The sequence below is a fragment of the Chaetomium strumarium genome (genome assembly GCF_033439665.1).
Source record: "Chaetomium strumarium strain CBS 333.67 chromosome Unknown B0T15scaffold_3, whole genome shotgun sequence".
In the NCBI taxonomy this organism is placed as follows: Eukaryota; Fungi; Ascomycota; class Sordariomycetes; order Sordariales; family Chaetomiaceae; genus Chaetomium; species Chaetomium strumarium.
In genome coordinates this window covers 2,301,975-2,328,797 of record NW_026944431.1, presented here as the reverse complement: position 1 = coordinate 2,328,797, position 26,823 = coordinate 2,301,975, and the positions used below count along the sequence as shown (strand labels likewise).

Sequence of the window (26,823 nt, the reverse complement as noted above, 5' to 3'; positions counted from 1 at the left end):
ACACGTAAGCGGTAAGCAAGGCATCCTGCGCGGAAGACGGGATTGCAAAGGGGAACGATACGCACATGTACATGTATCTACCTAGGTAGGTAGGTACTGTAGTCAGGCACATCCATGAATGTCAGCTTCTGGCTGTCCGAACCGGCATTGTTTGCTGTTCAATCATGTCGAGCCATAACTTCCGAACAGCGTCCGTTGTTACCCTCCCGCGGTTCCGTAAGGGACTGCTCCTGCAATCATGGATGCTGAGAAAGCTATCTGTCTACTTTGAGCTTGTCTGTTCTTTTTCTCCTATTTATCTTGCTTCTATGATGGAGAGCACTGCGTGGGGAGTAGCCAGCTACTGTGTGAACTTGTAATGACGGTTGGAGACGGAGGCGGACCGATTCTTCGCCCCGCATAGGTCGCCCGTACTAATAGACTGGGGTCCGGCCCGGATTGTTGAAGACGCCAAAAGTCCCACTCGGGTCCGCCGCTCAACTGCTGCGCTCCCTACCAAAGTGTAGGGCAGCCCGGACACAATGCGATTTCCTCCGGCTAGTGTAAGAGCACAGCGGAGAAGACTTTGTCCCCGCGCAGCTCGGCAGAAGAGTCGCAGCGAGACTGGAGTCGCGGCACGGCTTGGTTCCCCACCCCACCAGGTAGTCCGGCAGAGATCGGTGGAAGCACGCGGAAGCCAAGGAACTCACAAAATGCGGACATCTGGCCACTTCCTGGAGTTCTCACCCCCTCATCCGATGACCGTTGCTGCGACGTGCACCGGCGACCAAGCCATCAGATGAACGCTACCTTAACACAGTGGCAATGACTCGGATTGCTACCGAAAACAACTTGAATTGAATGCACGCGCCAAACTCCAGGGTGAGGTGGTTCCATTGCATGCATCGTAATCGTTATGTCAGTCCAGGTTTAGTGCTTTGAACCGGAGGAGAAGAGTGGTGGGCCTTACGCCGGCTATTAAATGTTCCGTCCCCCTGCAACGGTTGTTCGACCTCCCGTCCCTGGGTAACGACATTACTAGACCAGGGCCGTTCCAGGTTCTACACTACCTAAGGTATTCCGTACCTTCGTGCGTAACGTTATTCCGTACTGTGCATCAGCGACAGTGGTGGGTTTATAGCTGGCGGTCTCCCTCTGGTCGAAATATGGAAGCTGGTAGTCCCCGATCGTCCTCTGAACGCTGACACTGCAGCGGGGCCACTCGAGTGACCCGACGGGCAAAGCGGAATGGGATATGTATCGTGTGATGATCGAACTTTGGACGTCACTGCGCCTCCAACTTACTCGTGTACACAAAAGAAAAGGCAACGACCTATATACATAAAAGCCCACAGGCTCTCTCTGTCCCCTTCTCCAACCGATCCCCTGGCCCCTGGTCCTGGGGAGCCTGAGCCCTGCCCGACCCGCTGGGTCTTTCGATGAGCTGTGATGATTGGTCGATCTGTTCTGTGGGTGCCGAGGCAGGCAGTCTCGGAGTGCAATTGTCGCTCAGTCATTGGCTGCTTCTGCTGTCGCGGTCCGGAGAGGCTCCGCTCTTCTCTGGCAGCCCTGCAGGCTGCAGCGGCAATGGATCCGCTCATCCATGGATGTCTGTCAGGCTGCGCCTAACTTCTACATCGAGTCCTTCGAGCGACCGCCCATACCGGACGGTGCCCGAGTCGTTGCTTCCTGGAATCGGAAGTCCAACGCGCCAGCCCTCCCGTGTCTTTGTCTCGCTATTAGTGTCAAGACGCGACGTACTGGGGCGCGGACCATGCAAGACGTGACTCCTGGAAAATGGGTGAGTTTATTATTATTTTTCCATCTTCGTCAAATCCGCGTTGGCCACAAATTCCAACTCTGAGATGTTGTGCTCCTTAGTAAGAGTGAGCTGAGACCCCTCACTTCTATTGGCGTTTTTCCGTCTCCGTCCGGTTTCAACTGAATTCCGCGGGGCATCTGGCTCGGCGCAATACCCAGGGGAACATGGAGTGTCAGAGCTGGCCCTGAGCCATGACTGTGTGCTGTCTGTTTCAGAGGGCAATGTGGAGCATGGATATACACTGTACAATGTGGGCAACTCAATGCTGACTCGGGACCACCACAGCTCCGTCTCAGACGACGCTGCCTGACCACGAGCCATTGAAGTTCTCGCCTCGCGCCGTCTCTCGGCTTGACGAAGCGGATGAAGAGGATTGGCAGAAAACGATACGCCCTGTAGTCCTAGGATCCAAAAGCGTTGCCCACTCGCGCGAGTCGTCCATCGAGAAGCTCCAACGTCCTGACATTGCCGCCCAGGCCCAGGCGCAGCCACCTCGCTCCCATGCCGCGGCGCCGCGGAGTGCAATCAACGGCGTGACAGAGCGTGTTATTGACCCGAAGGTATCGTCCCACCGACATCACAGACAGACATCGATTGTCCATGGCATTGGTATACACCACTCCAGAAACGGGAGCCTCGCCAGTTCGGCGTCCAGTCCTCTCAGCCCGCAGATGATAGCAGCAGCCGGTACCGGCCTTAGCCCGGAAAGGGCAGAGCTGCACTCTTTCCCACGTCTCGATAGTGATGCCTCGACAGCGTCGCGGCCGGCCACTGCCCTGTCTGGGACCACCCTCGCGTCTGCGTCCAACCTTTCCGAAAGAAGTGCCCCCGCCGGCGGCGGCGAGATGGGTGGCCAGCTGCCCGCGCGAGGGAAGATGGAGAGGAGGCACAGTGGGAGGTCTCGGCGCGACCACAGCCATCACCACTCACACTCGTCGCGCCATCACAGGGACGAGCAGAAGACGGTTGGAGAGTATGCACTCCATGTTTTGTTCACCTCCTTCATCGCGCAGGCAGAGGAGAAGTTGAACGAGTGCATCACCGTGCCTTTTGACCCAGAGCCTCAGGTAGAGCAGATCTGCGGTCCCGGAGTAGATCCAGCCTTCGACCAGCTCATCTCGGCGCTGGGCCACATTTCCAAGCAGAAGCCGAAGCCGCTGATCGACTTGATGATGCTCTGGAGGAAGAGCAAGAGCGATGCCGCCAATGAGGCTAGGACCCAACTTCAGCAGTTGCGCATCTACTCTCCCCCCGGGCCGCTGCAGCGGCGCAACACCGAACCGGTGCAGCCGGGCGCGGCGGGCACCGCTCCTGACCCGAACCCCGGAACGCAAGTGTCTCTGGCTGCGAAGCAGGAATACGTTGCTCATGCGGAGCGCCGCTCAACTGTCTCCATCTACGTACTGTGTCGTGTCCTCCTGGAAGTCATGACGCAGAGCACGCTGGCCTCCATCACACCAGAAATGGAGGATAAGCTCGAAAACATCATATTCGGCCAGCTGAAGATCTCGGATACCGAGCAGCTCATGGTCTCCTCACTCAAACTGTCTAATTGGAATCTCTTCGCTCAGCTCCTAGGCGCGATGAGCGAGATCAGCTTTAATACCGTGACTGACCGCTTCATCAGCGACCTTGACCGGTCGTTGCAGGAGCTCGCTGCCATCAAGAGAGAGTCATCCGCGTCCCGGGACATTGAGAGCAAGGTGGAGCTCGTCTTAGGCGGTATGAAGCACCTCCGAATAAAGACGGTCCCCGAGGATGCCTGGGACCGGTCCTGTGAGTTCATGGCTTCGCTGGGGAAGTTGTTCAGTCGGTCCCATGGCCGCAAAGTAAAAGCAGCCTTCTGCGAGGTGCTCGATATGCTTGTTCTTCCCATAGCGGCCAAGGCTGCAAACAGTAACATTGCGCACCCGAAGTGGAACGAGGTCCTGGCCACCGTTGGACCCAGGCTGGCCCAGATGTTCGTCAAGCCGCGGCATTGGTACTACACCTTCCCCTTGACGGCCACCATGCTGTGCGTCTCCCCGCCGGATACCTTTGCAAGTCAGTGGCTGCAGTTGATTTACCCGTTGCAGCAGCGGTTTAGAGACCGCAGCTGCCGCCCGCTGTGCTTGCAAGTCATTTCGAGGCTCGTGTGGACGTACCTCTACCGCACGAGCGACACTTCCGCGGGCGTGACCAGGAAGCTAGACGAAGTGCTGAAGTTGGTCCTGCCCAACACCAAGCGGGCGTTCAGCGCGGCAGATCCCGCCGTCATTGACCCGATGATTCAGATCATCAGGTTCATCGGGTATAAACACCCAGAATACTGTTTCAGGACAATTATCTTCCCCCTGGTCAATGCCGACCTCTTCACCTCCAACAACAACAACAACAACAACAACAACAACAACAACAAGGAGCTCAAGATCGAGCAGCTCGATCCAGACCGAATGGTCGTGGGAATTCGCGCCTTCCTCACCGTCATGTCCGATCTCGAGAAGGGGGACATGGGTAGGCCTCCCTTCCCGCAGTCGTATGCTCTGCCTTCGGTTGCGGAACGTGTGCCCCCGGCGTCGCCAGTCATCGGTTTGCCTCCTGGCCACCCTTCTGCGGCCTGGGCAGCCTTGTCCGGGGGCGAGCGAGTCTCTCGGCCCGTGCTGGTCTCCGCACTCACCGACAGCGTTAAGGACTACTACGCCAGGTTCTGCGAGATCCTCGGCAAGATCGCCATCATCTGTGACAACACCTTTGGTGGCCAGGCTGCCCTGGACGAGAAGTTTGACAAGATCGAGAAGTTCAATAGCCCGGGACCGAAAACCCCAATCGCTGAGACCTTCAACTTCTCGCGGAGAGATGACCATCCCAGCCCTCAAGAGCAGAAGCAAGCCTTCTACGAGCTGCTGCATGTGGCAGTACAGGCTCTCCCGCGGTGCCTGTCGCCCGACATACCCTTCAACACGTTGATCAACCTTCTCTGCACCGGGACGGCACACGTTCAAGCCAACATTGCCGAGTCGTCTGCGCAGTCCCTGAAAGCGATTGCCCGCCAGTCCCACGCCCATCAAGTTACGATGGGATTTGCGCGGTTCATCTTCAATTTCGATGATCGCTACTCGACCATGTCGGATGGAGGGATGCTCGGACCGGGGCACATCGAGAAGACGCTCATGCTTTACATCGAGCTTCTCCACATTTGGATTGACGAGATCAGGCAGAAGACTAAGAGTGCCGCCGACGAGAGCGGCGAATCAAGCGTAGCCGAGAAGAGGGGCATCAAGCTTGACCTCTCCAGCGTCTGGGCAGAGGTCGACCAGGTAGAGGCACACGGCCTGTTCTTCCTCTGCTCGCAGTCCAAGAGGGTCCGGTTCTGTGCCGTCAACGTACTGCGCCTGATCACCGAGTTCGACGCGGTCCTGCGGAAGCCGAGCGGCCGCGAGAAGGACACCCCGAGACTCATCGACATTCTGGAGAACGACTCGATGCAGGTCATGAGCTTTAATGACGAGCAGCTCTCCGTGGGCGAACGGAGCAGGCTGCAACGGGGCATGCAGAACACCAACAGCCAAGGAGCGCTCATTGAGCTGTGCACCAGCGACGGTTCGTACGACACGGCACTGTGGTTCAAGATCTTCCCCAATTTCATCCGCATAGCCTTCGACAGATGTCCCTTCGCCATCACGCTCACTCGGGACCTCATCTGCGAGAGGATCCTGCAGCTGTACAAGGTCATTACAGTGCTTTCCGAACCGCCACGAGAGCCTCGCGGGCAGCACTATGCGGAGCCAGGCAGTGCTCGGATGGCGGGCAAGACACCCACCACCCACCCGGAAGTGGTGGTCGAGCAATGGAAGCTATATCTCGTGTTCGCCTGCACCACCCTGGCCGACCCAGGAAGCGCCCAGGCCGCCGGATCGCAAAACGGCCAACACGGTCGAAGCGGCTCCAAGGCGTCGTCGGCTGCTGAGAAGATCGGGTCGGCCAGGACGCTCTTCAAATACCTGAACCCATTGCTCTCCGTTTCGTCGGGCCCTGTTCGGGAGGCGGTAGTTGTCGCCATGGGCTCCATCAACATCCACATCTACCGCACGCTCCTCGAGGAGCTCCAGGGCCAAGTCTCCCGCTGCAATGATGACGCAGTCGCGCGCATTCACCAGCGCACCAACAGCAGTCCGCGCCGGAACCGCAAAATGGACCTGCTGCGGACCGAGATCACGCACATCTACAAGCTCACGTCGCACTTCTTGCGAGAGCCGCAGGTCTACCAGGACGACTGGGTCCTGGACAATCTGGTGGCATACACCCGGGACCTGAAGCGCTTCCTGAACAACGGCGAGGTCCAGATGGACTGGGGATTCCAACAGCTCAGGCGACACTACTGCGGCCTCATGGAGGAGCTCTTTGAGGGCATCAACCGCACAAAGGACCCGTCACGCTGGATGACGTTCGAGGCTCGAAAGTCGGCCTTCGCCCTCATGGAAGACTGGTGTGGCTTCTCCCCCAACCAGCTGCAGATTCGTCAGAGAGAGGACAACATGAGGCAGTCCGTCATCGACCAGAAGGCGGCTGGCGAACGAGGCACAGTGACAGCGGCGATGGAAATCGAGAAGAGGAACCTCCGAACGGCTGCTCTCAGCGCCATGGCTGCGCTCTGCGGCGGTCCCGTTAGTGCCACCACCGAGAGCGGCGCGTCTCAGTTCGATGTGCGGCGAATGCTTGCCTGGATCGAGGCCATCTTCAACTCGGGGAGCGATCGCGTCAACGTCATCGGCAGGAGAGCACTGAAGAACCTGATTGTCCACAACCAGGAATTCCCCTATCTGCTCGAGCACTGCATCTCGAGGTGCTATCTCGCCGAGGCTCCCAAGATGCTGGAGAGCTACTTCACCGCGGTGACAGAGGTGCTCCTGGAGCACCCCGGGTACCCAACTCCGTTCTGGAAACTCCTCGGTCTCTGCCTCTTCATGCTGGGCAATGACCAGAGCGCTATCCGGTCCAGGGCCGCGCACCTGCTCAAAGCACTCGAGGAACGACAGCCGCAGCCTCGGAGCTCCAAGATCCAGGACTTTGACATCAGCATCTCGGACAAGACCAAGGCCGTCTACAAGCTCGCCCAGTTCGAGATCTCCAAGCGGCTGGCCAAGCAGCACACGGAACTGGCATTCCACATCTTTTCCGAGTTCACCTTCTATTTCAAGGAGCAGCAAGCTACTGCACAGAAGAACGTAATCGCCGTCATCCTCCCGTGGATCCAGGCGGTGGAGCTCAAGGTAGACCCCAACGGCGGGCCCGTTGCACAGTCGTACGTGCTCCTGGCCAACCTGCTGGAGATCACCATCAAGTCCAGCGCCACGCTGCACAACGAGGTGCAAGCGCTCTGGCAGGCATTGGCAACGGGGCCGCATCCCGGGAACGTGCGGCTCATTCTCGACTTCATCATGTCTCTGTGCCTGGAGCGGAGGGAGCAGAACTTCGTTGAGTACGCGAAGCAGATTGTCGTCTTCCTGGCCAGCACCAACACGACGCCCGGGGACCGGGTGGTCGAGTTCCTGCTGCTCCAGATCACTCCCAAGGCCATGGTGCCCAACGAGAAGCGCGAGGCCGTTCCGCCGCCTCCCGACATCAACATGCTTCCTTACTGCGCCGACCTCTCGGAGGCGCTGCCCATGGGCACGAAGCAGGCCGGCTTTTCCCTCGGCCACCTCTCGCTCATTCTGCTGGTGGACCTGATGGTGGCGCCCGTCAGTCTTGCCGCCGACAGCATCCCGGTTCTCCTGCAGGTGACCACGGTTCTCTGGGACCACTACACGCCGCTTGTCCAGGAGCAAGCTCGCGAGATGCTGGTGCACCTCATCCACGAGCTGGTGATCGCAAACCTTGACGACGACACCCCGGCAGCCACCAGGCAGTGGATCGAGAGCTTGGTCGATGCCATCCGCCGCCACGACAAGTCTGTCGTGTGGGGCTACGAGGACAGCAACGGCAAGGGCGACGGGCGCGACAACAAGGTGCCTCCCAGCATGGAGTACCTGACGTCCGAGGTTGTCAAGACGTTCGAGCTACGCTTCCCCGGCATCAAGGACCAGTGGGGCCGGCTCTCGCTCACGTGGGCTACCTCCTGTCCGGTTCGACATCTTGCTTGCCGGTCTTTCCAGATCTTCCGATGCATCCTCACCTCGCTCGACCATCACATGCTCGGAGACATGCTCGCCCGTCTGTCCAACACCGTCGCGGACGAAGACACCGAGATCCAGACTTTCTCGATGGAGATCCTGACGACGCTCAAGACCTTGATCGTGAAGCTCGACGCCGACAAGCTCCTGGCGCTTCCACAGCTGTTCTGGACCACGTGCGCCTGCTTGGAATCTATCAACGAGTGCGAGTTCCTCGAGGCTGCCGAGATGCTCAACGAGTTTCTGGATAAGCTCGACTTCCGCTCGGCCGCCGTGCGACGGCTGCTGTACGACGGCCAACCCTCCAAGTGGGATGGAACGTTCGAAGGCTTGCAACCGCTGCTGTACAAAGGCCTGCGGTCGTCCACGTGCCTGGAAGTGACGCTGCGCACGCTGGAGAAGCTCATCCAGCTTCCCGACGATGCTCTGATCGGCGATCCGAGCCGGCTCTTCTTCGCAGTCATAGCCAATCTCCCGCGCTTCCTGCACGCCATGGACCAGGATGTTCTTGACGGCGGCGTTGTGCAGACAGCTGAGACGCTCATGGCGGCCGCGGACGAACAGGGCCTAGAGACTGTGGCCGTGGTGCTCGACAATTACCTGGCGTCGAAGTACCAGTCCGACGGCGACCTGATTGCCGACCTCTTCGCGGCCCTACGAGAGCGGTTCCTCCCCAGGCTGGAGTTTCGCATGCTCACCATGCTGATGGGACTGCTCACCAACGCGACGTCGTGGGTCAAGATCAAGACTATGCGCATTCTGCGGGCGGTGATTCCCGAGGTGGACATGAAGAATCCCGAGATTGCCGGCCACGGCTCCGACATGATCTCCCCTCTGTTGCGGCTGCTGCAGACCGAGTACTGCATGGAAGCCCTGGGAGTCCTGGACAACATCATGACCATGTCCGGGTCCTCGATGGACAAACACCACCTTCGCATGAGCATGACGCGGCCGACGTCAAAGGCGGTCCGGAAAGAATACGAGCGAACGCAGAGCCTCTTCGGCATTCCCGAAGCCTCCGGGTGGGCTATCCCTATGCCCGCGCGGAAAACAGAATCGACGCGTTCCAACATCCACGCGGCCTTCTACATGTGCCAGAGCGACGGCGGTCTTGTTGCCCAACAAGTGATGACGCCCGAAGTCGAGTTCCACACCGAGGACTTCCCCTATGGATATTTCCCGGGGTCTCTGGACCGTGCCGACACCATGTTGTCGGACGACGGGCGGCCTGACGTGCCCATGGGAGACCTGTTCTCGAAGCTCGACAGCCTGGACGACTTCTTCGAGGACCTGCCAACTAGCTCGCCAAGCGAAGGCAGGTCGTCGCGCACCGTGACTGAATTCTCGCCCGACACATTCGAGTCTGGGGCTCAGGTGTACGATGAGCAGGTCCTCCCGATCCTGCACCAGGTGTCCAGCAACAGCAACGCGTCCTTCCACAACGGCTTTGCCGATCGGCCCATCCTCATGCCGCGCGAAGGAGGCGGCGGAGGCGTTCCGACAAACAACAACACAATGAACCCGGGCGCCTTTAACGTCGGCGTCAGCGGCGCAACGGCCAACAATAGCAATAGCAATAGCAATAGCAACGTTACCACTGCTACAGCAATCACCCCGCCCAACCGCCCAGGCCTACACACCCGCTCCGTCACCTCCCCGTCTGCACCGGCGTTGCATGGGCAGCTGGCATCTGGCGACCTGACCTCGGACGACGAGTTCACCGACGACATCTTCTCCGACGGCGACGAGGACGGGCGGCCCGGCACCTCCAATGGCGAGGGGGCCTTCGGCGCCCCCAACGGCTCCTTCTTCCTGGAAAACGTCATACGCCCGCTGCGAATGCGCAGGATGCGGTCCCGCGACGGCGGCTTCCTTCCTCTGACTCCGGTACCGCCCGCGAGCTCCGCGACGGCGTCAGCAGCCGGGTCGCCTCAGCAGTCGGGCGTGGCCTTGCCCAAGGTTCCGGCGGCGTTTCTGGGGCTGGTGCAGGGGCAGGGACAGAGCCAACAGCAGGCGCAGGCGCAGGTGCAGGCGCAGACACCTGGGGTGTGATTATGGTTTCGGCCTCTTCCTTTTCCATTTATATCTCGCGGTTTGATTGTTCCCGGACATGGCCTTGGGGATTGGGCTGGAACTCATGTGCATAGCATGGTGCGCCCGTTTTGTCTATCTCTTGGCGGTAGGAGGGTCCACGTGGGGCATGTTTGATGACCGATGTGTCTGAGGTAGGGACGAAGTTTGACGGGCCATTACCACCATTGTATGACATGTAACATGATAACATGAACAGACGGATGGATGGGGGCGGATGGTGGGAGGGCTGCAGCATCGAGATACCACTTCAACAGCGATGATACTTTTTTTCGAGGCTTTCCTCCTGCCCACACACCATAACGAGTTCAGTCTGCAAAACGTAGTGTGTATGCATGCATGTATGTAGGTATGTACGTACATACATACAAGTCAGTACAAAGGAATCCCTGAGGACCGGATAGAAGATCTAAGAGTCAGAAACATAAGTACCCATTCATCTACACGCCATACCAGCTGGTCACTAGGACAAAGCTAACTCCGGCCTTATTATCCTAGGTACCAGCAATGCCATCAACCGGTCCGAGCACCATTACCCAGCCACGCCTGTGAACACCAGAACCTCGAAAGCAAACAACAAGCCCAAGTGCGTTGATCCGGACAGAGCAAAAACGCCAGTCACTAACACCGCTCAAATACGCGATACAATCCCTTCAGGTTGGCAACCTCGAGTATGGACCCCTGCATCAGCGACTTGGTGGCCACCAGCCTGGCCTTGAACGCCGGGAAGAGGACATGCTCGACAGCCCAGAGAACATGGCCCCGGCGGGCCTTGATGTCGTCATCTTCAATGTCCATCCGGTCGGCGGCAGCGCTCTCGTCACTCTTGGGTGCAGTGGCGGGGAGCTGCTCGGGGACATAAAACGACGCGAGCTCCTTGAGGAAACTCTCGAAGCATGCTTTCTCCTCGGTCCAGTTCACATGCGGACCCAACCGCAGGAGGAAGTGCGGCAGCTTGGCGATGGCCGGCGTGTATCCCTTCACCAACAGCGGGATACTGAGCAGCTCGCCGGTGGGGGAGATCTCGAGCGAGAAGTACTCGAGCAGCATCTCGCGCCGCTCAATTAGCTGCTGGGCGACTAGGTCGACAATCTCGGCAACATCGAAATCTTCAGCTTCATCCTTGCCGTTGCCGTTGTCGTTGTCGTTGTCGTTGTCGTTGTCGTTGTCACCATCCCCCGTGGCGACGGCATCCTTCTCCTGCTGGGCAGCCAGGGTGAGCAGCTCCGTCAGATCGAGCGGAGGGCTAAAGCGGACAACGCCAAAATTGCCAAAGTCGGTCAGACCCAGCTGGTAGAAGTACTCGAAGCAGACTCGGCCGTAGTCGACCAGGTACAGCTTGACGCCGCCCTGGATGGCAGCCAGGCGCCGCCGCTCGTCGACCACGCCGACGAAGGTGTGGTTTGCGAATATCTCGGTCAGCTCGTGGTGCATAGCCTCCCGGACCGCAGCACGCAGCTCGCGGATGCTGATGAGGCGGCAGGCCGTCACGTCACGGTCGACCGTCTCGTACTCGACCGTCTCGGCATCACCGTTGTGGGGTGTCCGAACACCAGACGTCAACACACCGGCACCAGCACCCGCCGCCGGAGGCAACATGCTGGTAATCTTGCGCAGGTTGGTGTCTGTCCGCACCAGATTGTTCTCGTTTGGGCGGGCCGAAGTCCTTCGGGCGGATCCGCCACTTGTCTTGGAAGCAGGAGCCGCAGCCGCGGACTGCTGTTGGTCGAGGGATGGGCCTGGCCAGGTGCCACCCGGCAGTAGGCTTTGCGTGAGAAATGTGCGGCTGGCATCGACCGCGGCCAGTTTTGAGCGGATGTGCTCGCAGATGGCTTGGATGATTTCGTCCTCGTTGAGGAAGTTCACCTCCCTCTTTGTGGGATGGACGTTCACATCTACGCGACGCGGGTCGATCTCGAGGCTCAGATACACAAAAGGGTGGCCATTTTTGGGGAGGAAAGCCGAGTATGTCTGCTCAATAGCTCTCCGGATATTGGACGACTCAACACACCTGTGGTTGATGAACAGGAGAATCGTCGTCTTTTTGGTACTGTAATTGGCATTGGTGGCTAGACCCCAAGCCTGGAACGCCCAGCGGTCATCGGAGGTGGAGAACTCGGTGAGCTCGTTCGAAATGCTGCTCCCGTAGATCTGCCTTATCCTGTCGACGCAGGAGGCGTTGGCCTGCACGGCAATGCTTGTCGAAGACTCGCCATGCTTCTTACAAGAAAAGGCGACGCTGGAGCAGTGGATCGCGTACCGCCCAACCATGTCAATGATTTTGTTGTACTCGTCCGAAGCGGAGCGGAAGGCGCGCCGCCGTGTAGGCACGTTGTAGAAGAGGTCGTCGACTGTGATCTGCGTGCCCTGCCGGCCTGCCACGGGCTTCGGGTCAGGCGACTGGCCAGGCTTCGCAGGCACCAGTTTCCCGCCGTCATAGTAGGCCCGCCAGGCACAATTGGAGTCCCGCGTCTTGGTGGTTACTGTGAGATGCGCAATGTGGCTGATGCTGGCCAGAGCCTCTCCGCGGAAGCCATAGGTGGCGATGGTCTGGAGGTCCTCAAACTTCTGCAACTTGGAGGTGGTGAAGCGCTCACACAGTACGGGAAGGTCTTCTTTCTGTTTGTTTACTCGGTAAGCAATGATGCGCGGGTTACGGATAACGGGATGGGGGGAAGCAAGGGCAGTCACACATCAATGCCGCAGCCGTTATCGGTGATTTGCAGCAGCTTGAGGCCTCCATCCTTTACGACAACCTCGATGGACGTAGATCCTGCGTCCACGGCATTCTCCATCAACTCCTTCAGCGCGTGCACCGGTGCGACGATGATTTCCCCGGCGGCGATCTTGTTTACTACATCCTGGTCGAGCGCCTGGTCGGAAGCGGGTTCAGCAACCGGGCCATGGCCAAACCAAACGTTGCCAGTGATGCCACCATACCTTGATCCGACGAGGAGTGGCAGTGTCGTCAAGTACATCGGCTTTCCGCTTGGCGCCGCGGGGGGCATCTACCTCCATCGCATCACTCATCTTACCAATTGCGGCGTGGCTCTGGGTTGGTGAGGAAGGTCGCGCGGGGGCTAAAACTGGCCAGTTTCAATAAGACTTCAAGTTCTCAGGTGTGCCTTGGGCTGGTGAGTGGCGGCCGCTCAGGATGCGGTTCAGCTAGACCAGGGTAAAAAAAACGCATCACACTCCGAAACCGATGTGCGTAAGTTATTAGGCAACCATAGTCTGATAGTTCGGAATCCGTATTGTGTATGCGGTACCTACTACCTACCTGGGATAACAAGCAGGTTCGAGGCAGGTTGCAACTTCCTCACTGACGGTCATCGGTTGGCCCAAGCTTCAAGAATCAAGCAGATGGTCCGTGCTGAATCCCTCATCCGTCTCCCATGCATGACCTATCGGATGATGGATCCAGGCAGGTTAGGCCCAGAACGGAATAGTGGGCTTGACATTAGGGGGGAGGGTTCCCCCGCCGTTACGCATATTACTGTACAATACCTGAGGTGGTAACACGGACGTACAATACACTAGAAACAACCCACCTAGGTAGTTGTAGATCCTCACCCGGGCTTCTATCCTTCTGAACATACTTGGTAGCCGGACCAGTGCAGCGCAAGAACCAAGAAGCTTGTCATGCAGCCGCAAGGTAGCCTTCCTGCATTGATGCCAGTTCGCAGCTTCGTGATGAGTGCTACAGAGTCCCGATTTGTCGAGCACCGGCAGCGCAATGATGTGTCATGCAAGCCAGTACGGATAACATACAGAGCAATGAGCTTGACAGAACAGCAACCCAATATCCTAACTACACCCACCCACACGCACATCCTGCATCATTACCCTTGAAGGATCTCACGGTGGGGGCACTGCGTATTGGCGATAACTGTATCAGTCTCCGCTCTGCCCGGGCCAGGCTTCAGCTTTCTCAGCTACCAAGCCACAGCTCGCGAGGGGCTGAGCGCACCAACACTCCGGACGAAAAGATGATGGACTGGATTTCCTCCCTTTTCCCAGGTACTGTGCCGGTGCGAGGTATCTCAGAAACTCAAACCAACGAACTGCCGACTCCGGAGATTCGGTCTGTGTCATGTGGCCGTGCCAACCAAGTACTCGAAGTGGGCACCACCTCAAGATAGAGTTGCATCCTGCAGTCGGCGACGTGCCGCTCCCGCTCTCACTTGCATATGCCCGCATCCTGCAGCCCTGCGGTCCCACGCAGGCTCTCGGGAAGGCTCCCCAGTGGGGCGCTCGCAAGCTACCGGGTGAGGAGGTGTTGCCCGCCTTGATTCTCCGGTCCAGCGACCGTTTACATCTGAGCATGTAGCTTTAAGTATGAGGATCGGGCCGCATCGAGGTGCTGCCATCCCGCATCTGCATGCATCTGCATGGATGATGCAACCCGAGTTGATATAGGTCCGGAAAGGCTTCACCGTCTTCTCGGTCACGACAGCATGGCAAAGGATTCACCGCGGGATATGCAGCGACTCTCGAGCCCCGACCCGGCTACAAGTGAGGGCAATTCGTCAGTCCAGGTCCACCTTGATTCTGCCAGCAACAGGTAAGCCACCGTAAACAACGCTTGTGCGACCCTTTGTCTGACCGTCTACAGACAATCGCGCTCATCATCGGTGCGGCGCTCGCCCTCGAGAGCCGTCGAGCCGTCCTTGGCACGACAAGCGACAGCGAACTCCATCTCCTCGCTGTTTTCATCACCGCCGTCATCCCAGCTATCCCAGAGTGACCGTGTCCCTGCCGAAGACGTACTGAGGGACCTCATTGCTGCTACCGAAGCAAGCGGCGATGCACTGAGGGGTGTCGTTCATGGCGTGAAACGACCACGCGACAGCGAAGCAGCAGATGAGCCCCTTCCAAAGCGGGATAAGCTCACCGAGGAGCTGGATCGCATGTCCACGTCGCAATCGCCACGCGCGCCCATTGCAGTATCGTCGGAATCTTCGGCCTCGTCATCCGCGAGGACATCGCACGCCAACTCGGCCAACGGCGCTCCCACTGCCAGTCCTGGCGATGCCCTCGTTACCCAATGGACGCCGGGTACACTCGCCTTCAGAGCAAGCAGGCGGCGACCACCGGGGATGGGTAATAATGGGACGGCCACGTCTCTTGGTGGTCCTCGAGAAAGAGCTGAGCCAGGCCACTCTACTGACGGCGAGTCGAACCATCCGTCTGATGGTTCTGATTGTCAGGGAACATAAGAACCCTGCTCAGGTTGCAGTCTCTCATCTAGCATGAGGCTTTGGGCTGCTCACAAGAGACCGCTACCCACATCCCCCCTTTTCCTTTCGCTTCACACCCTGTAGATTTCGATTACCTGACGAGCGCACATGAGCTTCGGTTGTATAGACCAGATTGGCAAACGAGCAGCAGGTCCATGAAGGTCTATTGCGGAACAACACGGCACACAGTTCATTTCTATCCTTACCCGCTTGGTTACTCTAGGTTTGGATAGAGCATGGCCATGACTACGATATGTCTTTTGTTGTCATTTGATTTGATAGTCCGTTTGGATAAACATTCGATTATATCACAAAAGGCTCTAAAACACCATTCAACGCTCCCGCGAATGCAAGGCTGGAAGTCATCCCATCGCTGCTTTGACCTTTTTCGTCCTTCCAAACCAATGTGATTGGCAGCATTGTGCAACACTCGGACGTCCAGAAGCGTCGAATCTTGAAAACAGGGTCCGATCTGCAAATCGCGGGGTCTAAAGCGGCCATGCATGATGCATCGGCAACTGACGAATCTCCGACGGTTCTCGCTCTTGCTTCCGTATGGCCAGGAGATTACGTCCTACATATGCAACTTCCACGATGCGAGACTACATAAGGTATATACCCACGACGCCATGAGGCATGAGCTTAGCCGGATAGTGCTGGATATCATTCATACCTGTCCGAGCCATGGTTTTAGCAGTTAAGAAGCAGGGTGTCCGGCACATCCGGAGATGGGTTGCTGCCATCATGCACGATTCCACAAGTGGTTTTGTTCTTCATAAGATCAGATCCGGCGGCCAGATTCTGAATCGCCCAAAGGGGGAGCCTGGGGAGACACACACTGGTAGGTAGGTAGTCAGATCTTTTCTGATTGCCTTGACCCTTGCTTGTTCAGAGCCCCTGTTCCCATGAGTCTTCTCTCCTCAAATTACTTCCCTTGGTCCGTCGACTAATTAATAAGTCCCGTCACGGGCCACGGCTCCGGTTGGCTGGAAACTCCGCTGCGAGCATAACTAAGCTTAACCCAACGTGCCCCCTCCCTACCAGGAGGTATGTACATCTGCCCGCTCTCCTTTTTCAGTCTCATGCTATTTCAGTCCTTGGCCTCAGGTCCTCATCACATCCAACACGGATCAAAATCCTCGAAGACCTAGGATACAAGTACCGAATTCGCCAGGCCATATCTCGAAGGCATGGCTCCCGACGCCAGACAACCGCCCGGGGTCTCAGCGTTGGCTTTCCCGAAGAAGGCTACCTGAAGGCGGAACATGAATCTTGCGAGAAGACTGACATCAACCAACACCAAAAACGACAAAGAGGATGCTTGAGGGTTCCCCGCTGTCCGACTGCCGCCGAATTCCCGACAACAATGATGATCGCTCACCAAAATTACGCTTGATATAAAAGGTTAAATGTCCGAAGGATATACAGTGGTATCATCAAAACAATATATGACCTCGAAAAAAAGAAGGAAGCCCATCATGAAGCGGAACGTCAACCCCAAGAATGGCCCTTGGGGGTTTACTCTCGGACACCCCTTTTCTTTCTTTCTTTTCTTTGCCCCCACCATCTCCTTTCCATACTTCCGGGAACAGCACCCATCGACGAGCCAACGAAATCTCGGTTAGCCGCCACGGTCTTTGCGCCCCAGCCACCTTTGTCATGGGCTTTTCGTCGAGGGCGGTTGCTCAAGCAGGCCGCCAATGCCTATACGAGATCGGTCTTCCCGGGCTTCATAGGGAGGCGGTGGTGGCCGGGGCGGCTGTCGCTGTGACGGCTCGAACTGTTGAGCGGCAGCCGCCGGCGGGCTTCTTATTCTTGGAAGGGGCGGAAGCTGGTACCCGGCGGCCGGTTGGTGCGGGCGGCCCGCTGGATACATCTCGCTTCTTGGGGCCCGATAAGTCCTCGGCGTGGTGGGGTAGTCGGGTCTGCCGGGAGACGAGCTATAAGCCGACGGGAGACCCGGGCTTGGAGGCGGAAACATGTGCGCCGGCGCTGCATGCGGCCCAGGTTGCCCAGGTTGCCCAGGTTGCCCAGGTTGCCCAGGATCGTAACCGGGGTCACCCAGCCTCCATTGCCTCGGATCGAACGTGGCCGAGAGGGGTGTCGGCTGCGAATACAGCTGCAGCCCTGTTTCCAGTGAGCCGCCCATATCCCTCGCGCTAGGTGATGGTGTGGGATAAGACGGATGAGGTACCATCCTATCCAGCAGGAGCACGACAAAGTATATCGAGTTCCGCGTGGCGAGTCCCGCGCGGGCCGAAATCCGGCGTGCTTGCCCGTCGTCGCCCAGGAAGCAGAAAGTCTCGGACCAGTGGAGCGGATATCTCGAGACCTCTTCGGGATTGAAGCTGAGGCTCTGCATCACGTTGTCACTTCGCTCACTGAGTATCGGTGGCAGATATGTTGGCTCCTGTCTGGTTTGCTCCTCCTGCGCTTGTTGCTGCAGCCTGGAAGCCCGGGCACGCTCTTCCGGCACCACCACATCCGCAAGATTTAGTCCCCTTACTAATGTGCGACCTATCGCGCCCAGGAACGGAGCTGAGGCCCTTGAGAACTCGAGATTGATCGTCAGGAAAGCGACAACCTCCTCGGGAGCTCTTGCGGTGCTGAGTGACAATGGAGGGGCGTATAGGTTTGCATCGGACGCCAGGCCGCGCTCCGGGAACCGCGGGGTGATCGACTCGGCTGGTTGTGATTTCAGCACGCGGTATGATTGGGTCCGACGGAGGGGGTCATCGTAAACCATACCCAGCGCTGGGCCCGGGCCATACGCCGACGAAAGCGGCCTTCTCATGGCATCCGCGCCACTCCCATATCGTGCAGCCTCGTGTTTTGGCTGGCCATCATCTCGCAAACGGGGCCGTCCGCGTTTCTTGTGCTGCACGTCGACGCAGGCCCCTTCCTTGTTGGTGCTGATACATCTCGAACACGGTCGCTGGGCTATCGACTAGGTAGTCAGCGAGCCTGCCAGGCAGAAACTAAGACTTGTGAAGCAGTCAACCGAGATGGATGGGCGTTTGCGAAAGGCTGGCCTCAGGGATCACTAGAACCCGAGATGTTGGCCGGTCCTCAGACGCGGTAGCCAGCGACATAGGTGCCCGACTGGGACCTGTAGAGCCATAAGTTGCGCCGCACCACTTGGATTGTGCGCCGCATCTGGTGATAGCCCGACACATTCCATCCATTTGCTCCGCCATGGTTTTCAGCAGGCACGGGTCCCAGCAACCCGCACAACCCTTTTGGCCCCTTTGTGCTGATGCTTCATCTTGGCTAAACTGCGCTGAGGCGGACAAAAGGGGCCGAGTGTTGCCGATCTCCGAAAATCCCACCATACTTCAATAGCAGCGGGCCGGCTTGCCGTAGGGCTCGGCATCCGCTTCGCAGTACCGAGCACGGAAAGGACAGAGAACTCGCTTGAGAACCAACCCTCACCCGTTCCTGCAGCATTTCGGCTCCATAATAAGCAGCATATCGATGACCAGACCATAGCCGTCTCATCTTGAGTAGTTGCATCAGTGCGATGTGATCTGCGGCTTGACATCGCGTCGTGCTTGGCACTGCTGCCGATGCCCGCGTTTAGATCATCCTAGAACGGCTTGACAATAATCATGCCAATCGATTCAAAGAACCAAAGCCGCGGGCCGCATACGTCCAGTGCAAACTCGTGCTTGCCCGGCTGTTCCTGTCTGCTTGCTTCGCGTTTCTTTCGACACCGGAGAGAGACGAGCTGGAATTGAGTACATACCGTCACATCTATCAACCGTTAGTGCTCACAGTAAGGAGCCGATTGACGGTGGACGGAGTTTGGGGACGAACCGGAGGTGGGCCTTCTTGCAAGGCACGCAGGCTGAGGCAACATGTCCCTTCGTTTTTCGTTGTGGCTTGGGCGGTGTGTTGCGGAGAGGGTCCGCAATGGGATGATGCGTCGCCGCAGCATACGTTTGCAGAGCAGGTAGCGGGCCCGGGTGACTCGGGCCTGGCCCAGCCCCCGGTCCGGACAGGTAGGCTGCTGGTTGAGCGGCGATCTGGCCCAGCTGTTCAGCGTAAGGCCGCTGCGACTGTGTTGTTGATCCTTCGAGTCGAGGAAAACTCGAAGGGTACAGCCCCGGTTCCAGAGTATCCGAAGAGAACGGATGCGTCCCACCCGTGACTCCCCTCTGCGGCCCCGCGTCGCTCTGTGTCCTCCCCAGATACGGGCCCTGACTCCGTTCGGCAACCTCGTGGCTGGTTTTAGGGGGTGGCGGTGGAGATCCCGACATGGGCGGAGACGGATAGCTTCCCGGACCAGCAGCACCTCTGCAGTCGGCTCTGGTCCGTGTCAGGTCGAGGCTGAAGCGCGCCGTGTCCGATAAGCCGCGGCGCTGGCCGAAAGACGTCCAATGTTTGTCGCCTCGGCGGCCGAGTGCCCGCATGGAGAAGGTGTGGCTAGGTGTGGCTAGGGCCGCGGATGGGGCCGGCTGTTTCGAACGTCTCCCGGCCGGCGAAGGGGAGACGGCGCTCCAGGGGCCGGTCCCAATGCCGTCAACGCGAGGGGAGGCAAGCTTCCGAATCGTGCCCGGAACGTGGAAAGGACGAGCGACATCACCCAATGCGGTGGGAGAAGCCGTGCTGCTGGCCGTCTTCGACAATGGCCCGAAGTCCCTCACGTCTCAGCGTGTGGTCTGGGAGGTGAATATCCTGTCTGCAGCATAAACCGTTGACTGGGCACGGGGCGCCGCGCATGGGGTGTGCTGTGTTGCGGAGGCTCTTAGATGGGCGGCCGATGCAGGTGGCTGTCCTGCACAGCAAGAGCTCGCGACCCGAGTCCTTTGTCGATACTAGTAGTCACGATGGACTTGCAGCGACTCCAGCTGTTCGCGCTAAGCCACCGGGACTTTTTGGATCCGGAGGGGTTAGGTGCGGCCGAATGGGGCGGGCAAAGCTGATAGAAGTGACAAGGAGTGAGCCACTATGACTACCTAGACAAGATGGCTGGGTCGGACAAGATGCCGCGATGTGATCCCCTCTAGTGCTCCAGTGATCTTGGGGGTCCGGCTAGTGGCACGGCATGCAGCGGGCGGTGCTGGTGCGATAGAGAAGCTCTCGGAGAGCTGCAGGCCCGGTCCCGTCACCAGTTCGTCTCCCGTGACATGGGGCGAGAGTGTGAGCCGAGCCGAGCGGGAGCGGCAACCGGACTCTTGGGTAGGCCGGTGATGGGGGGAGGGTCGCCTCGCGCCTACGTGTGTTGGTCCTCGGAACCGTGGCCTGGAAACGCAAGCGAGGGCAGCTTGCTCGAGACTGGGGAGAGAGAGATTTGCTGTCAGTGGCATGCAAGTGGGTTTTGTGCGAGTTAAAGACACCAGCGCAATTGGGATGGGGCCCGGATGGAACAGGGATAGCGGTGCAGTCAGGACCCCGGTTCAGCGTGGCCGTCCAAAGGTTGGCGAAGATCGAAGGGTACCTAGACCAAGCTAGTCCCCGTCAAGACCCTGTCAAATTAGGCTTGGAGGTGACGGCCGTCAGGGAAGCTGGAGCCATGTACATATGTACCTCCGTAATTGCTTGTATGTATAGTACTGTGTACGATGTGTAGTATATGCAGCCCATACGTCCAGAGGAGCACGGGGCGGCACCTACACAGTAGTTAGAACGCCAGCTTGTCCAGGCTGGCCAGCCGTCAAGTCCCGGCGGTCTCTGCAACGAAAGGGGAGAACGTGCCCTTCTGGCTCGGGTGCCTCCCTGCTTTCACGGTTAATATGCCTGCGCCAGTACCGTCGCAGATAGTGGAACTGGGGCATGCCGGGGTGCCCAGCATGCAGGAGGGCTTTGAAGGTGTCGTCAACTATTGGGTGCCGTGCCACTACGCGATGCCGGTTCGTGCGCCCCGTCGACCACGTTAAGCACTGAAGTGTCTGCGATGGTGGAAGCCAGATGCAGCACAAGCTCCAAGCACATGGAAAGGTGCCTCGACACATCCGTTGATGTTCCGTGTCCCGTCCCAAGTTTTAAGCGCCAGTCAGACCGGGTCACCAGCGTTAACTAGCCTCAACACCGCGAACCAGGCTCGCCAGGTTGGGTGCGCAGCCACGGGCCACTCGCAGCCAACAACCCAAGATGTGGCCGGCTTTGAACCGGAATCACCCGCCAGAATCCCTAGCTGTCGATAGGTGGGTGCTTCGCGAAAATCTGCCATGGAGCGGCTTCGGATCCGGGCCCGCCACGCAGCTCCCGCACTAACTATGTAGATACGTACTCGCAAGCTGGCCTTGGGGAACCTGCGTTGCGATGTTCGGTGGACCTCTCGTCGAAGGCCCTCCACAGGGCGGGCAGTTGGTCTGATCTTTTTTTAATGGCGCCGCCGGAGCAACGGAAGGGAAATGAACAAATGCAACATGGGGTTGCGTAAATAGTTAGCGTGTCTGAGCTGCGACCAGGTCGAGTCGACCCTCGAGGAGCCTGTGATGTCCCGCATACTATAAAATCGATCACTAGCGGATGAACCCGCACTGACATCCACCTATGATCGTAATGGACCTGATGGTCGCTGTAAACCTGGAAGGGGGGAAGCTTGGCAGGCAGCTCTGTGGGAGCGTTCCTGTTGCTGCCATAGATGAGGTGCGCACTGCACCTGGAAGCCAATGTTCCCTGGAGGGAAGGCGCCACTGCGACTAGTGGATTTACACTGAACTGTGAGCGTGTGTGGAAGCAGGTCGTGATGCAATAACTCGCTGTAGTAAGGTCTGCCCGCTCCGATAAGATAAAGTACCTTACATAGGTAGTTACAATACCTGCGCGATTAAAAAACTACCTACGGAGGTACCCTTACCACGCCTTACCTAGCTCCTAGCGCCAAGAACGGCATCTACCGGTATGGTACGGTCAGTTCATACGTTACATACCATAATGCACAATACCTTACACAGCTATACATTCTGCCCGACGGCCTGACTCCTTGTTAACAGGTTCAGTTGGGTGATGCGATCTGAGGGCATCTGCAGTCGGTGTCTTCACCAGGCTCCCGCTAGCTACAACAACGCCAATGCGCATAGCCGTCCTGGCCGGGTGGGAGCACAAACCGCGAACTCGGTACGCCCCAGATGTCATGCGGGAAATGATTGGCTTCGAAATCAACTTGCAGTGGGCTCGCCTACCTTGATTATTTTAGCCCATTCGCAGCAAACTGCAGATCAACGTTTCCGCTGCGTCGGTTCAGCATGCACACGGCACCTCATGGCCGCACAAGCCATGGGTCTGAGGGCACATACGTGCTTCATCTGGACATGCTTCCATGGTACGGAATACAGTAATCCGTACATGCCTGCTCTGAGCGAGCATCGGAGCCAAGGCCGCTGCAAATCCCAGCACCTCGCTTCTTATAGTAGTGGTCTCTGCTTGACAGATCCGTACATTTCCAGTCTGACTTCCGGTCCAAGAACGAGCATTTAACCGGGTGAGAAACGGGAACTCTGATGAAGACCCTTAACCAGCTGTATTACTGGTGTGTGAAGGGTTACGTATCCAGGAAGTACTAGATAGCTTCCATTTCTGACAGCCCATAGCAAAGTGGCGGTAAACCGGAAAAGACCCGCGGCGATTGTCTGATCGCCCTCAGGCTTGAACAGCAGTCGGGGTAAGTCTTCGTCTCCGGAAGTAAGCGACCCTGACAGATCCTATTAATGTGGTAGGGGAGAGTAGGTATGTACTTGTACAGTAAATAACGTAACGTGCGGTACTGCCGGGTCAGCTCATGGATACCTGGATAATAAACGACGAACGACGAACGGCATAAGCGTGCACCAACGCAATGATTTCGCCTTGCAGACTCTGGGTCCTATTGTGCTGCCTTGCCAATGCCGAATCCCAGGTCGACGTGCAGAGAGTCCGATTCAGACGCATCATAGGAGGGGGGCGCCCAGCCCTACACGAATACCCTGGCTACTACGCTTTGATCCCGGGTGTTATCGATGCTGCTATAGGTGCTGTGCAATACAAGTCCAACAGGTACAGTACCTCGCACGCTACGCATTCGTGTGCGTGTCGCCGGTTGTAGCTACTCGCGAGCATCTTCTGCCACGTATATTGCACCTCATGAAGTTCGAGCCGCGGTGTTCATGCAATGACAGGACTTCCATCTCGCGCTCATACCGCTTCATCCTGGGGATCCTCGGTAATGCGGCTCCCAAGATCGGACGCGTCGGTAGCGTGTGACTGCAACGCTCATTTCATCCCATCAAATGCGGCCGTCGCGCCGCATATCACAGCTCATGCGGGTAGTTTATGCGTGTCCCATCTATGCGAACCAGGTCTTAGCGGCTGAGGGTCTGTAAGCGGGAAGTAGGTCAGTTCAACTCCTCCTTAATCCATCGTTGTGGAGGAAGAATGGCGGGGTGGTTGTTAGACAGAGGATGTCTTCATCAGTCAACAGCAATGTACGGTACCAGGCATTTACCGCTGGGAACCGCTCTCTGCCGCGCTCACAATTCAATGATGCTGAGGTCTTATCGTCACACGATTGATACCAGTAAATAAGTTCGGATGTGCTTGATAACCCATTTTCACGCTTGACTCATCTTGAGGAGCGGAAGATCGTTCCAACATGCGCACAAATTGTTGGATACACTAAGAAACTTACTCCGTATGATAGCTATCTCGATGGTGTATTGTACATACTAGTACTAAATTATGTAAAATACTGAGTGGAGCGTGGCCCACCCGCAGAATTGATCAGATCCAGACCCATGTCAGATCAACCAATTTGCAATACCCCATAAATTGGGCAAATATAGGTCAGGGGTAGCGGTGTGCATGACCATGCATATCCGGGCCGTGGTAACGGCTTCCCGATCAGAGATCCTTCAAAGCAACGAACTCCTCTCCGACAGCGAGCACTGTCGCTCCAGCCCGCCTGTGTGACCGTGGTTTGGCCCGGTGACAGCTAGCCTCGCTGTGCCAGGTGAACACATCCGAGCGGACACGGACTTGCCCTCGGAGATTTCGCTACGGGGGATTGCCGAGCCGGGCCCGCTAGGCAGAATACATCGTGCTGCGCGAACCACGGCCGTTGGCGCTAACAAGGAAGAAGGGACGTCGTTCGCAATCTCTGTCGTTCCCTTATCAAGCCGCTTTGGTTTCGCTTGCCCGACATGATCTGTAAGCTTCAAGTAAGCTTCCGATAACCTGGAAGGTAATGTAGGTGCATGTACTGTGTACATACGCCCGATACTAGGTACACTTCAAATTGTCACGATCCACGGAAGGTACCAAGTATCCGTAGGTTGATCAAACGCGAGGTCCGTCCATTTGCATGCACTTCGTTAGTCGGAGCACTTTGGGTCAGATGCAGCAAACTGTTGCCCGTTCAGGAAAGTCATTTTATTAACTCTCTGACCTGCCTAACGCACCCCACTGGCACCATGCACATGCACTGCTACTGCACCTGCGGCGTGTCAGACTCTGTCAAACTCAACACCTCTTTGCAGCAAGATGTTCCTCTGCCAGCGCAAAACAGGAGCGCTTGAACGGGACGATCAGCCGCATAGGGAGCACAGTAGTACACCTAGGTCCATACATAGTGGTCCCTCGGGACGATCCCAGCATGATTGAGCCTTCCTATATTTTACCACTACCTAATGCAATTCGCATCTCCTATAATAAGGATAGATAGAGAATCTGTCGAGAGTTAAGACGCTTAAGCGGGGGTAGCAAGCTTCGGGGGTCATTTCCCGCCAGGGGACCAGGGGATTTCTCATCACGGTTCTCATGGGCGGCAATATGCCGCAGGGCATCACCCTTTCAAGCCCTACTACCTTACATCAGGTACCTTGATCAGTACTCCGTACATACAATTCGCACAAGAGCGGATCGTCCAAACCCTCTCCCCTGACGGAATGCACCAGACAAGGTGACTACGGTAGGTAGTACCTTTACATGCAGAGTGTACTCGTATCGCCTGCGAGATGGTGCCCGCCGAAACTACCTACCTACCGCTATACGTACAGTACATGTACAATACCATATAAGCGTATTCCGTACGCTATGTGTGTACTACTACTACCTACCGTACAGTACTGCACCACGGCATCCTACCTCACCTCCTTACCCACAGGTGCACAATAACGTTAGCACCTGCCACTTTACTTTCACTCACGAACCGGGCTTCCAAACGCGTACGTTCCTGGCCTTGCGACCATCATGTTGTATTTACGGCTCCCTCCCAGGCCGTCCTTCAGATACAGGTTTTGCTTGACTGTGTGGGGTATCTTACATTGTACTAGTGTATTTTCCAGGATCGCGGACGGAGCAAATCGGTGGGGCTCGTCGGCCCCGGATATGATCGTCGCCGCCAAAAAAGAAAAAAGATCCGACAGCAAGGGTTCTGACTTCTGACTGATGAGATGACTCCCAACAGATGACATTGTCGGGATCCATACTGATACTCCCCCTTTTAAGCTCGATCCCCGCACAATGGAGATTAAGCTATTTCTTTCCCAACAATTCCGCCGTGGCGTTCCAGCGTGCATTGCTAGGTTGCGGGATAGCATGGGTCCGCGTGCCCCTGGATGATATTGGGTGCATCCGTAACACGCGTGGGCACGCGATCCGAGAGCAAGTTCGACCAAATGTTCCATTTTACATGATCCACGCTGCGACAATAATCCGCCTCGCTTCCCCGGGCTGATTGATCGAGGTCGGCCGCACTCTGCAGAGGATTTCCTGGCTGCTCGTAGTTGGCTGGCTGCCTTCTCATGGCGCTTACACGGTACAGTACAACACGCTGCACCATCCAAAGGTGCCGAGATTAAAGGACGTCCAGACAATCACCTCGGCATTTACGCCACGGTCCCTGATCGCATCACGGCACGGCGTCTCAGGGGTTCCAAAAGGGGTGTGGCCAACTGAAGTCAAGGTGTCTTCGCGAGCCGGGACATTACCTACCACCACCACCACCACCACCGGCGGTTGTTTCATTGCACCGTACGCCAGCGGCTATCTGCCTTTGCGGAGCCTCGAGGGCCAAGAAGGCCAAGCGGGCTGACTGTCGGCTGGCATGTCGCGCCCCTAATGATGGTTTTGATTGCAATCAGCTAGATGCCAGTCACTACCTTACCTCTTACCATGCACTGCAGTCGGTACCACAGATCTTGATCCCATTAGGCTGTCTGAGATCGGCGAGGGTGGAGGACATGGCTGCACAGCTGATGCGCGACAACTTGTTCGAGGTCATCCCAGCCCGAGGACAGAGGAGGGTTTGGGTCTCACAACCGAGAGCGGAGCCAATTTCGGGCCTCCGCGGGCATCGCCTGTCCGAGTCTACTCTGCCGGACGAGCGAAGAGCGCCGGTCCAAGCCATTGGTATTGCCGAGTCAGTCACCAACAAGTCGGCTGGGAGGCGGAAACCTTTTCGGTAATTGGCCAAGTTTGTGGGTGTGATGGATCTCGGGGGTTGCATGAGAAACAGGAAGGGCAAGACGATGAGCCCGAGGCAGCAGACTTTGCGGTACCCTGAGGTACCCTGAGCCTGATACTCAAGTGTATACGGGGCAGTTTGCGACACTAATCC

At 57.4% G+C, this 26,823-nt stretch overlaps 6 protein-coding genes across 6 annotated transcripts; 3 read left to right on the top strand and 3 right to left on the bottom strand.

The window, feature by feature from the left end:
• Nucleotides 1-1,381: 1,381 nt before the first annotated feature.
• Nucleotides 1,382-10,336, top strand: B0T15DRAFT_528909 (cell morphogenesis N-terminal-domain-containing protein). The gene is made up of 2 exons (XM_062869067.1): nucleotides 1,382-1,780; nucleotides 2,087-10,336. Exons 1-2 carry the CDS (start codon nucleotides 1,777-1,779, stop codon nucleotides 10,003-10,005), a joined length of 7,923 nt encoding a protein of 2,640 aa, XP_062722789.1. The 5' UTR covers nucleotides 1,382-1,776; the 3' UTR covers nucleotides 10,006-10,336.
• Nucleotides 10,337-13,346, bottom strand: B0T15DRAFT_528905 (uncharacterized protein). Its single transcript, XM_062869066.1, has 3 exons — nucleotides 12,985-13,346; nucleotides 12,738-12,917; nucleotides 10,337-12,663 (listed from the first exon to the last, which is right to left on the bottom strand). The coding sequence occupies exons 1-3, from the start codon at nucleotides 13,072-13,074 to the stop codon at nucleotides 10,666-10,668; spliced, it is 2,268 nt and encodes a 755-aa protein (XP_062722788.1). The 5' UTR covers nucleotides 13,075-13,346; the 3' UTR covers nucleotides 10,337-10,665.
• A 1,155-nt stretch (nucleotides 13,347-14,501) lies between these two features.
• On the top strand, nucleotides 14,502-15,263 carry B0T15DRAFT_510329 (uncharacterized protein; the record flags this gene model as incomplete). The annotated part of the gene is made up of 2 exons (XM_062867847.1): nucleotides 14,502-14,608; nucleotides 14,660-15,263. The coding sequence occupies 2 exons, from the start codon at nucleotides 14,502-14,504 to the stop codon at nucleotides 15,261-15,263; spliced, it is 711 nt and encodes a 236-aa protein (XP_062722787.1).
• Nucleotides 15,264-16,925: 1,662 nt separating this feature from the next.
• Nucleotides 16,926-19,457, bottom strand: B0T15DRAFT_161044 (uncharacterized protein). Its single transcript, XM_062862108.1, has 3 exons — nucleotides 19,101-19,457; nucleotides 19,030-19,037; nucleotides 16,926-18,231 (listed from the first exon to the last, which is right to left on the bottom strand). The coding sequence occupies exons 1-3, from the start codon at nucleotides 19,219-19,221 to the stop codon at nucleotides 16,942-16,944; spliced, it is 1,419 nt and encodes a 472-aa protein (XP_062722786.1). The 5' UTR covers nucleotides 19,222-19,457; the 3' UTR covers nucleotides 16,926-16,941.
• A 512-nt stretch (nucleotides 19,458-19,969) lies between these two features.
• On the bottom strand, nucleotides 19,970-21,369 carry B0T15DRAFT_160987 (uncharacterized protein). Its single transcript, XM_062862107.1, has 2 exons — nucleotides 20,901-21,369; nucleotides 19,970-20,561 (listed from the first exon to the last, which is right to left on the bottom strand). Exons 1-2 carry the CDS (start codon nucleotides 21,236-21,238, stop codon nucleotides 20,243-20,245), a joined length of 657 nt encoding a protein of 218 aa, XP_062722785.1. The 5' UTR covers nucleotides 21,239-21,369; the 3' UTR covers nucleotides 19,970-20,242.
• Nucleotides 21,370-22,493: 1,124 nt separating this feature from the next.
• Nucleotides 22,494-23,471, top strand: B0T15DRAFT_510327 (uncharacterized protein; the record flags this gene model as incomplete). The annotated part of the gene is made up of 5 exons (XM_062867846.1): nucleotides 22,494-22,554; nucleotides 22,751-22,761; nucleotides 22,823-22,893; nucleotides 23,085-23,220; nucleotides 23,265-23,471. 5 exons carry the CDS (start codon nucleotides 22,494-22,496, stop codon nucleotides 23,469-23,471), a joined length of 486 nt encoding a protein of 161 aa, XP_062722784.1.
• Nucleotides 23,472-26,823: the final 3,352 nt, after the last annotated feature.

Coding starts and splice junctions, on each gene's coding strand:
- B0T15DRAFT_528905 (XM_062869066.1), bottom strand. CDS start 13,074: ATGAGTGATGCGATGGAGGTAGATGCCCCCCGCGGCGCCAAGCGGAAA. Junction 12,918..12,984: donor CCACTCCTCGTCGGATCAAG/GTATGGTGGCAT, acceptor GCTTCCGACCAG/GCGCTCGACCAGGATGTAGT. Junction 12,664..12,737: donor ATAACGGCTGCGGCATTGAT/GTGTGACTGCCC, acceptor GTAAACAAACAG/AAAGAAGACCTTCCCGTACT.
- B0T15DRAFT_161044 (XM_062862108.1), bottom strand. CDS start 19,221: ATGCTGCGGCGACGCATCATCCCATTGCGGACCCTCTCCGCAACACAC.
- B0T15DRAFT_160987 (XM_062862107.1), bottom strand. CDS start 21,238: ATGTGTCGAGGCACCTTTCCATGTGCTTGGAGCTTGTGCTGCATCTGG. Junction 20,562..20,900: donor GCTGGCGTTCTAACTACTGT/GTAGGTGCCGCC, acceptor CTCTCTCCCCAG/TCTCGAGCAAGCTGCCCTCG.